The following is an 11,789-nucleotide window of genomic DNA, read 5'->3' on the forward strand; positions in this document are numbered from 1 at the left end:
TTCTGCTTAATTCCAATCATCCCCGATTACAAGTATTTATCATTCCCTATAGATGCTATAATTAAGGAACTATATCTATCTATAAGAAAATACCAAATAAATGATAAATTGAGCCTCTAAGCCCCTTAACAGACCGGCCCCCTAGCCACTATTGGGCCTGCGCCTGACATAGGGGATGCCGGTCATAACAACACCACTTTATATACCTTCACTTGTTGGGACATGTTTGGTTTCAAGCAGGAGCATCATGTCAGACTTTTTATCTCTCTTAAAGGGATCAATGCAATCCGATCACAAATATAACTATGTATGTCTGCAAGATTAAAATGTTTGGAGTATTAGTGTTAACGTGTGCTCTTATTGATTCATTCTCGAATGGATCATGTCGATTTTATATTGCTAGCAGTTCCATATGGATAGCTTGATTTTGGAGGCATTTCTAATAATGTCTCCATTAATGTTAATGTTTGAAGGCGTTGTACTGAACGCCTCCTCTAAATAGTATTTTAGGCCGTCAGAAAATGCCTTTAAATGTTGATATTAAGAGGCATTTTGGAAAAATGCTTCAAAAAAACCTTTTACTTCCATGTTTTAAACGGCATTTTAATAAATGTCTCAAAAGGTCTTTATGGTGTTTTGATCATTTTTGGAGGCATTTGTAAACGCCTCCCATAATGGGATGTGTTGTAGTGGGTAGGCCACCGTGTAGCATTGTCGTCTGTTTCGAGCGGGGTGTATTGATAATCACCTAATAAACTAGGGATTCACAAATAAAATTACTATATTACTACACATGCTGGCGCTTTCAAGAACACGTATGAAACCATTGTTTGCTAAAGTTTCGCCGCAATTAGCATGGCTTTTCAGACAGTCTAAGCATCAGAATACTAATTAGTCCAGGTTGATGCTTGCTTAGTAGTGCTAAACTTTCTCACCCAAAGCGTTCCGATCCCTTTTGATTTAATCAGAATACGGAATCCCAATCATGCAATCTCTTGCATGTCTGTTCCTCCATTTCTTACAACACGAGTAACTAAGATTCTTTAATTTGATGCAAAGTATATATAAATTAAACAGATATTCAACAATCACATGGTGTTAAGAAGTTTGTTTACATATATAAAACTTGCCGTCATGTAGAAGCATTGGTAGCTTTGCTTTAGCATGGGAACTTGAAAAAATGCATGGTGGTGAAAGTAGGAACAACTAAGAGGAAGTTTCTTGCAAAGGTAACTTGAGCTTTGTAATAAAGCTAGCTACAGATAGCAGCATGATGGCGACTAACTAGGAGATGAAAAGGTAACGCCGCACTAATTCTTATCTTGTGCTGCAGTTCCAACCCCTCTTCTAGCTGAGTTATTTATATATACACACACACAAACTCTGATGATGATTCTGGCGAACTGCACAGCGTTCTTTGCTGGTTTGGAGAGACGAAAGCAAACTTAAATTGAGCTCTGCAACGGTCGATCCGCGCCCTGAGGAAACTGATGTTGGGAATATGTTCTGTCCTTTTTTTTCTGAGAGAGAAGAAGCTACTAGCACATTTTGACAAAAGTAGGAAGATGAGCATATACTAATTAAGTCTTTTCGACATGTGTCATACTACTTCCCGGTTCCTTTCACTTGGAACTTGGAACCAAGTACTACTTGTATAAACAATTCAAGATCAGTTGTTAGGAGAAAAGTCTTCTTTATTTCCACTCGAATCGAGACAAAACAGAGAACAACAACACAAGAAACCAAAGCGTGCATTCATGATGGTGCAAATTAATTAAACAACCCAAAGGAAAGCAACTCTAATGTTATTGTATCGTATATGTACACTAGCTTAGCTAGGAGTATGATCATATCAGTAGTACGTGTAGGATCGGAACCACATCTAACAACAACACGTTGCCTTGTCTTAAGTGAGCGCTAATCTTACCAACAAACATGTTGTTGCTGATTGAAGGAACATGTTCTTGAGCCTGTCCTTAAAATCGGGACATGCTCTTTTCAGCAACGTGTGCATTTTTTTTTGGTTAAGCTAATAAGGCTATGGCTCCCTCGTGTGTCAGATGTCTGCCTTTTTCTATCTCTGAATGTTCATTGTGCATGGTGCCAAAAGACTCTAGCTTATACTCCATGGGGTGCCAAAAGACTTTAGCTTATATACACCATCTCTCTGAATGTTCATAGTATGAGTGAACTTCATCAGTAGATGGTGTCCTAAAAGATGGTTTGCTTAGTGAGTAGTGACTAGTATATACTTCTTCAGTAACAGTAACAAAACTTGTTTCTAATCCAGTATTAATTTCACTATGGATACTTTTGCAGTGAGTTGTTTGTCAAGGGGCGATTGATCTATATCATATGATACTTTCTAGTTTCTACCTTGACCGTGTTTCGACGATCGATCAGTACCATATATATATAATATATAATCCATCTATGTCTATCTAGCAGCCTCCAGATTTGGAACACGTCTGAAAAAGCGGAGCCGGAGTTGAGCACACACAAGCAAGCATGCATTGCAGGTGCGCGAGGTGGGAGAGCAGCTTTATTTCTTTTTGCGCGCTCTGAACCCGAAGCCTACAAACACTGACCCACGACGCGCATGCAGATGCTTCCACGACGACTACAGCTTAAGCTGTTTAATCAATGCAAAAATTAAGTTAAACTAACAGCTGAACCATATTTTTTAAGGCTTCTTTTAGCTTTGTTTATTACCACCCCTCTTATTTGTATTTTTTTTAAAAAAAGAAGCTATAGGTTAGACTTGCTTATATATTTTATCATTTTTTCTTTTACTTTTTTTTTATACAGTTTGTCGTGAAAACGTTTTCCTGAGAACCTAGCTAGAAAAACGCAAAGTAATTAAAAGTTAAGCAGGATAATAATTAATAATGATATAAAAAAGGTAAGGGGGGGTAGCACACGTCGCACGAAGAAAGCCCCCGGTTTCCCACTCGCTAATCCCCATCATACATGTGTCCCCCACTAGGCCACTAGCTTAGCTACCTGATGACCCATCGATCATCCACGAGCCACTGCAAATTAGTAGCACAATACAATGCATATGCTGCAACGGAAAGCGAATTAAGCTATGAACGACGACGGGCACTAGCAGCTGCTTATAGGTGGCACGCATGCTCTCCACATGATGTCCTCCTGTCCGAAGTAGAATAGAAGGTTAGTGGGTTCGGAACACACGTGCCTATAACCATCTCAACCTTTGAGTATATCAAACTGACCCGCTACGAACACATCCGAAAGGCTGGGTCCATCGGCAGGTTTCGAGAACGACGAAGTCTCCACAGATATATGGCTTACCATTGAAAACACACATTCGCTCCTACGAGCAATTCGAATGACTTAATTAACAACGAAATCACCACAGACGTGTTCGTTTATTGTTGAAAAAATAGAACTGTTAAATTTTAGAATAAATCTAAAAAACATAAGCACCCACGTCAAATCTAACTAGCTGAGCTATATGCTTGTTTCGCTAATTAGTTCTAACCTAGTAATATCTAGTCTAGAGATGACGCTAATACAATTATACTCTTAGCACACAAACACAAGAACAGGCTAGCTTCGGTGTGGTCTTCAGACGTGAAGTCATGTCCTTGCACCAACTCATAGACGGGTGATGACGTTCAATCTTCATTCGACGTTGTAAAGTCGTTATTGTTGTTGATCATAAAATCGCTATAATTTGTTGTAAACAGTGTGACACTCACCATGAGGACTGTCTTGGGCTAGAAATAAAATCCCTCAGGTGGGTGAAGGTAAGGTCAACATACTTCGGAACCCGCGTCATTTCCCCATGAGGAGGCGACTCAGGGCGCCGAGCCCTCGCTGCTGAATGCCCCCACCTCAGGCTAGTCCTCACTCGTCGCTGCCGCCCCTCTCTGGCGAACGGTGGCGCTTAAACAGGCGGCCATCCACAATCCATCCATCCATCCCACCTCTCTCACCTTCCTAAACCCCTCCCTGCCTCTCCCCCCATCCACTTCACCAATAGCCTAGTTAGTTGGTGGCTAGATCCAGGTCTATTCTGGGGCTGGATTAGGCTCCTTGCTCCTATGATCTATGACCTCCACGACATCTGGTGCCTTCGCCGCCCAAGCTCGTCCGGTCGTTTGGGACCAGATCTGGCTCTTCTAGCCCTGTACAATAGCGCGGTCGTGTGGAGCTCTACGGAGCTACAACAACCAGCATTGATGGTCTAGGTTATGGGCGAAAGCCCTGCCTCTAAGGGCGGCGACGGTGGCGTCCACGGTGGACCTTAGACGCCACTCCCATTCCTGAAGGTGCTGTTGAAGAAACACTTGTGGCTCGTCGCTTTGTCCCCTCCGTCTCTTGGTTACTTGAGCATGCCTGTCACCTGTGTGGTTGCTATTGCCATCTGTGGTTCTTGCCGCGCCATCGTTTCTTGGAGGAGTTCCTTGTTGTGTCTGTGTGTGCTTTATATCCTTCCTCTTCGCAGTGGACTGTCCTTGTTCTAGCATATGCTTAGCCACCGTGGCGGATGTATGGCTGTCATTGGTCTCTTTTTCGATGAATCCTTTGCCGCCGATGTCGCATAGTTCTTTGGTGGATGCTTTGTTGTTAAGATTGTGTTGGTTCCTTTCATGGCGGACGTTTTGCCGCCAAGGTCATTTCGCTTTTTCTCTTCTCTTCACCTTTTCCTGTTGCTTTCTTTGGTAATCTTAGGGTTACTTACATGTCCTTGTATATTTTTTTTTTCCAAACTCTTGTTATTTTTAATGAAAAATATGCTTCATGGTACGGCCAAGAAAATAAAATCAAGTTGGAAAAAAAATCCCCCTCGTTCATTCCTTGGGACCCTAAAAAAACCAGGCTCATCGAATGAACGTGAGTATGTGGCGATCGAGGGCGGGTGGGCACGTATTTGGAGGCTGGAGCTACTCCTTGTCCTAGATTGTTTGCGTACGTACCTCACTCACACATCATTCTATCTTCATCCTCTGGTTTGGTTCAGAACAAGACAAGTGCCTTGCGAGCGCACCATGTTCGCTGATGCTAAAATTTAAGTTATACTGATATTTATATTAAAATATTATGAGAAGAAAATACTATTTCATGACTGAAAAGTAGTTCTGAATAAGCACACACGAACCGGCATGATCGATGGGCATGCACGTCGTCGGAGACAGATTCCCATGGCCCGGAGACGCCTCTCAGGCAGCGGTGGAGCGACCCTTGTTTGTGGTCAACTCGCGAGGATCCATATATCTCCTCAGTACGTATACACATGATGGTTGAGGGAATATTTTGACCTTTGGAGCCCAGCAATCAGACGTCAGTGTGGACGTGTCAAGTTTCATACTGAGGCCCCTTTGGTAGGGATTCAAGTGATCTAGCTCCTTCACTGTAGCTAGAGCTGTTGGAGCCATTAAAACTAGCTTCTTCAGCTCTGTGAGAGTAAAGATGGCAACGGGGCCCCGATATCCGATACCCGACGGGTATTTGATCCATTAGGGGACGGGGATAGGATCATATCTTTACCCGCGGGCATCTAAATGAGCAAGAATCCATCCCGACGGGTATAGCGGGTACGGGAACGTTCCCTGTTTACCCATCCCCGTTACCCATTGGGGAATCCGACTATTTGAGCTGTCATGCGAGTATTAGGCCCAAAGAAGCTCAACATATGTATTTTGGTCCAAATCTGAATAATCATATATATAGTTTGTGTGTTCTAAGAACCCTAGTTCAATTTTTCGTCACCATTTTCGTCAGCGGCACAAGCACGCCTGCCTCACGAGCGCTCGTGCCCCTCGCTTCCTCAATTCGGTCTCTCTGCCACCTTTGCTCGTCCTTCTCGCAACCTCGCTCCTTCTCCTTGTTATCTCCGAGACTCCGACACTTATATCCGAGTGAAGAAGAAATGTCTCCGATTGCAAAGCTGCGACCCTAAGTGTCCTTGTTTATCGGGTATGCAGTACCCGTCGGGTACCTGTTACTCGACCGATATCCGATGGGTACGGGGATGGGCAAAAATCTATACCCGAGACAGTTAATGGGGATGGGGGCGGGATGAATTCTCCGTAGCGGGGAAGAGAACGTTCCGGCGATACCCGACGGGTATATCCCCGTTGCCATGCCATCCTTATGTGAGAGGGAGGGGGAGGAGAGAGAAATGGATTCTGCGAACAGTGCGCTGCTACAGTGTCGTTGTCGGAGGAGCCGGAGTTAGTGAATCTGTACCGAAGGGGCCTGATTGACACGCATCGTCCCGCACCAGCTCTACGAGATCTAGGCTGAATCTGAGAGCTAGTAGGGACAAGCTAGCAGCTGGCGCCGGCGACCCATGGCAATGGCAGCACTTCACTGCCCGGCCGGTTGGATGCGATCCCGATCCAATACCATGGACGCATGATCCACCTCCAGCTCAGGGGTACGGTGGCTCGGCGCAGCCAGCGCCAAAATGGATAGATTTTTCCAAAAGCACAGCACTTGCTGCCGGAGACGGAGACGGAGACGGAGACGGATGGATGGATCGGCATGCAGTCGGCGTCAGAACTCAGAAGGGGAGACCAGAGTCCGCGCGTTTGACAAACAGGGCCACCCCCTCCCCTAGGCCCCAGGAGAATAATCCCGTCCCGTCTCGCATTTCAACGAGCCCCGGTGTGGAACGGGAACTGTCTTGGACCACTACACCTCGGCTCTCGCATTGTTTACTAATTTGATTTGAATTTGTGGACGTTTTCGGTTACAGAATTAACAAGTTGATCTCAATTTTCTGACATTTTTGCTCAGGCTGATGAGCAGAGGTTCTTCTGCTCATTTGCTCAAGCGGTTGACTTACTTGACTGCTAATAATTGAGAGCTAATCGTTGGATTCATAGGATAGGATATGAGTGGTTGAGTGCCTATTTTCAGTAGGACGTCAGTTATATTGACCGGTGGATGTATATGCTCATATATCCAGTCACAGCCGGAATCTTAGCTGAGGAATGAGTATATACAGTACGTGAGAAATCCCAATTTTTGGTTTTAGGACTGTCTCCAACAAAGACCCATATAATGGGTCCGCCGATCAAATTAACACAGAGCAGGGACATTCTATACGAGAAAACTAGAATAGATCCATTCCGGCCCTCTTATCTCAATGAACACACCCTTATAGTCAGATTATTTGTACAGGCATATGGCAAGCAGTGGGGGTTTATGATTTGAGGCGACGGGAAGTAGTAGTATGAATGCATGGATTGGAGAGGTCAAAACAGTGGCACCACCCGTCAAAGTTGACGTGTGCCATGGGATTAGCTTAGCATTGCGAGTTAATCTCGCCTCTGCTTTCGGCTTTTTGAGGTAAAGAAAACGGAGCAATCGACTGCGATGGCATAAACAATTTCTCCACCGTTGCGGCGTGCTCCCTCTCTCTCCCTCACAACTCACATGCCTGCCTGCCGTTTCTTCTTCTTCTTCTTCTCCGTCTTCGATTCGTCTTTCCAAGTCCACGGCGCACAGCCAGCAGTCACAATAACAGCACAACCCAACCAAGCCGTCATGCATCCCTCTCCTCGCTCCTCTCTCCTCTATAAAAGCCAGCCTCTCCCGCCCTTTTCGCCATAATCCTCCAAACTCCCTCCCTCCTCTCCCCCATCCTCGATCGGCTACCTACTACCTTGCTGAAGATATATAACATCTGCACAGGGCTATCTATCGATTAACGAAGTGAAGAAGATGGCGGCGCGTGATCACCGAGAGCTGAGCAGCGACGAGGACTCCGCGGTGGCTGCTGCCGGGGACCTCCGCCGCGGGCCGTGGACGGTGGAGGAGGACATGCTCCTCGTCAATTACGTCGCCGCGCACGGCGAGGGACGCTGGAACGCGCTGGCACGATGCTCAGGTATGTACGCTGCTTCTGCTTGCCATGTCGATCGCTGCCGACGAGCTAGCGGAGCTCTTGGCCGACCAAGTGACCAACCAAACTAATGAACTGCGTGCTTGCTTTCTTCATTCCAGGGCTCCGGCGGACGGGGAAGAGCTGCCGCCTGCGGTGGCTCAACTACCTGCGTCCGGACCTGCGGCGGGGCAACATCACGGCGCAGGAGCAGCTGCTCATCCTGGAGCTGCACTCGCGGTGGGGCAACCGCTGGTCCAAGATCGCGCAGCACCTCCCGGGGCGCACCGACAACGAGATCAAGAACTACTGGCGCACGCGGGTGCAGAAGCACGCCAGGCAGCTCAACTGCGACGTCAACAGCCAGCAGTTCAAGGACCTCATGCGCTACATCTGGATGCCGCGCCTCCTCGAGCGCATCGGCTCCGACTCCGGGGACGGAGCCGTCGTTATAGATGCCGTGGCGCACGACGCCGCGACGCCGACGCCGACGCAGCTCCTTACGGCCGCCGCGTGGCGCGTCGACGACGTCGAGCTGTCCTGCACCACCGCCGTGTCGTCGTCGTCCGTGTCCACGGACAGCATGCGGCAGCAGCTCGTCGCCGTGTCCCCGCCGCCGCCGCCGCCTGCCGTGGCCGCCGCCGCCTTCGGCGAGAGCAACAACGACGCCTCCTACTACGGTATCGACAACAGCAACGCCGCCATGTCCATGTGGGACACGCTGTGCCAACCACCGCACTCGACGACGGCACAGCTGGCGAGCGCCGGGACCTGCAGCTGGTCCGACGAGTCTCTGCTGGTCGTCCCTTCTGGCCTCCCAGGCGGCGGCGGCGGCGTGTACGCCGACATGGGGTTCCCAGACCTCTGCGACCCCGACACCATGTGGACCGCCGGCGTCTCCGGCGCCGACGACCTATGGTACACGCAGATAATGGGGCTGTGAAATTAAAGCTAGTCCGCCGGCCGCTTGGATTGACCTGACGGATTTCTAGCTAGCCCGGTGGAGACGACGGGCGGCGAGTTAATTAATTAGTAGATGACACAAACACACACACAGGCAGCAGCAGCAAGTCTATACAACAGTCATCGAGACGGGCTGGAAGAAGGAGAAGGCCATTATTGGGGGGCTTTTGACCTTGAAGACTGAAGCCATGCGTCTTCGTCTTCGTCCCACTTTGCCCGCCAATAATTTTTCTTCTCCAGTTCTTGCCCATCGTCTCCCCCTCATTCTCTGCCATATATACTTTCTAGAAGCTTTATTTAATATGGTCATGGAGTAGCAGCTAGCAGCGCACTAGCAGCTAGTTTTATTTACCATAAGCTTGCTGTTTTTTTACTGTTTTGATTCTTTGTGGGTAAATATCTGAGTGGTTATTGGTTTGTAACTTTGTTAAGTGTCTGATGATGATCCTGGGAAAAAAAAGTCGATGGAAATAAAAGCTGAAGCACCGCCTAAGCTATGCCATGCACTGGTGGGTGTTTGGTTTGTTCATTAACAGTAGTAGTGATGAACTGAACTGTATGAGGTAGGTAGCTGCATGATGATGCAAGCTTGTTTGTCCTGACGAGATGACTATGGTGACTACTGCAGTGATGAGCACAGAATTGTTTGCAACCGAGAACCGACCGACTCTGCAGTCTGCAGTTCTGCAGATGCACATGATGAACGACTACTGATAGGGGCTGCCGGATCAGATATATTCAGATCGACGTTGGTATTTGTATTCTCCTGTCTAAATTATATATAGGTTTTTATTTTTCTAAGAAAAAAGATTTATCTGATTTTGACTTAAGTTCATAGAAAAAAAATATTAACATCTACAATATCGAATGAATGCACTATCAAGATATATCCCATGGTGTATCTAATAAAATTAGCTATTTTTGTGAGTGTATTTAATAACCCGACATGAAAATGACTATCTCCACCATAAAATAGTCTATTTTTCATGAGAGTCATAATTTCCATGGGAGTCGGCTAACGGCTTGCAACACCACAAAATATGATGCCCGCTCGTTGTGAACTCATTTCTGAATAATATATAGGTTACATTCATAAAAATCTTATGAAATTTTAGTTCAATCTTATGTACCTATAAAATGATGGCTTTTCAACCTTCAAGTTATAAGTAAGTACGATTTTTAACATTGAATTACAAAACCAGTTAACGGACACACTTAACTCCTGAAACATGATAAATTTGGTTCTTTAGCGGGTTTCTGGGTGGTTTTCTATATACCAAAAAGAATAAAAATCTAGTTTGATCTCTTAAAATTCATAACTAATTTATCTGAAATTAGGAAAATATGAAACTAGTATTATTTTTTCTAAAAATATTATCTACCTATCTATTATTTATATATAGTTATTTGAAATTGGTTTATTTCTATTTCTATTGCTTTATTGCTTGTAGTCATGCTCATTGTCTATTTAAAACAAATAAGATCCAAATAACGCTAAATAGAGTATCAGCAAATAGATGACACTTTTAAAAGAAATCTAGAGCTAGTTCGATATTTTTTGATTTAAAATAAATTAATTATAAATATTTAGAGGCCAAATCAGGTTGTTATCATTTAAAAAAACAGAAACCACCTTTGAAACCAGTCATATAGCACTAATTTTATCCGGTTTTAACGTTGTAGGGTGTCTATTACCCACTTTTGTTGTTGAGGGTAACTTGAAGCTATGTTTTCTTTTTCTCGATCGCGCAAAAGATTTGCGTGTTTTTGTAAGGTAGAGAAAAATTCAATACAACATGCCTTAGCGGCGTCCTAGGGCGTCAAAAGAGATTGTATATGGACGCTGGGACGACCCTCCCTAGTGTACTTAATCTTTTTTATCCCCTCACGAATTTACAAAAATTTCAGAACACTTCCTGGTATTGTAAAACAACTTATGCAATAATTTAGAACGGGCTCGAGTACAATTTGGAATACATTGAAGTATAATTTATTATATCATGCTTGAGCTGCCTATTAGTATGTACCGTATCAAGTGGAAATTAACAGAGCCTTGCACAGTGCCGTGACGACGATACTGTGAGGAAGGAATAACACTAGTGGATCTGATCGCACGAGCATGCAGTGCCGACATGTGGCACGCGTACGCATGCATGATTAGCTTGGTCTTAGAGACCATAATAACCACGTAGTACTATACTTACATACATATATAAGCATGGGAAACGGGACTAGAAAAGAGAAGGAAAAGGAAGGCGCTTTTTCATTCTCAATTCTCTGTCAGGTCCGCAGAGCAGGCCAGGGAATCTGAACTCTCATCACATTACTAGCCATGCATCGCCCGTCTCCATTAGAGATGCTGATGATATATGCATGACTATCTCATCACACGCATTCTCACTGCTGCTAGTAGTGCTAGTGCTAGTGCTGCTGCTCCGGCGACGGACCCATCGGTCGATGGAGACAACGAGGCCAACCGGAGTCACCTGAGGAAAGCGAGCGAGCGCATGCAGCAATGGCAGGCATGCATCGAGCATCGATTCCTTTTTTCCCTCGCGGCCGGGTTTCGTGGTGGCTGGGCCGACATCAAAAATCCCAATGCAACTGCAGAGCGCAGATGCAGATGCAATGCCAGTGAGCGTGCAAGAAGGAGGTTGCCTGATGATTGCATCCATCATTATATTCTTGCACTTGCAGCATTTTATCCACAAAAGCATCCATCGCCGAGATACAGATACTACTGCAGTATATAGGAAACAAAGAGACGAACCATGCATCCAAGAAAATTAAAATTGCATTGAACGAGTCCAAAGTTTCGTGCTGCTGCAGTCTGCTTGATGGCGAAGCGCATTAGCCGACTGCCTCCACATTAACAGTCTGCTACCACCACAGCTGTCTTGCTTCTTTTCCACATTATTATCGTTTATCCAAACACAACAGGCTGCAGCTAGTGCAAGCTGAGGAA

General features: G+C 45.7%; 1 protein-coding gene across 1 annotated transcript; it reads left to right on the top strand.

Moving 5' to 3' along the window:
• The first annotated feature begins 7,611 nt into the window (after positions 1-7,611).
• LOC136547589 (transcription factor JAMYB-like) lies at positions 7,612-9,461 on the top strand. The gene is made up of 2 exons (XM_066539555.1): positions 7,612-7,867; positions 7,984-9,461. The coding sequence occupies exons 1-2, from the start codon at positions 7,702-7,704 to the stop codon at positions 8,802-8,804; spliced, it is 987 nt and encodes a 328-aa protein (XP_066395652.1). The 5' UTR covers positions 7,612-7,701; the 3' UTR covers positions 8,805-9,461.
• The last annotated feature ends 2,328 nt before the right edge of the window (positions 9,462-11,789 follow it).

Source organism: Miscanthus floridulus, chromosome 3 (assembly GCF_019320115.1).
Source record: "Miscanthus floridulus cultivar M001 chromosome 3, ASM1932011v1, whole genome shotgun sequence".
Taxonomy (NCBI): domain Eukaryota; kingdom Viridiplantae; phylum Streptophyta; class Magnoliopsida; order Poales; family Poaceae; genus Miscanthus; species Miscanthus floridulus.

Coding starts and splice junctions, on each gene's coding strand:
- LOC136547589 (XM_066539555.1), top strand. CDS start 7,702: ATGGCGGCGCGTGATCACCGAGAGCTGAGCAGCGACGAGGACTCCGCG. Junction 7,868..7,983: donor CGCGCTGGCACGATGCTCAG/GTATGTACGCTG, acceptor TCTTCATTCCAG/GGCTCCGGCGGACGGGGAAG.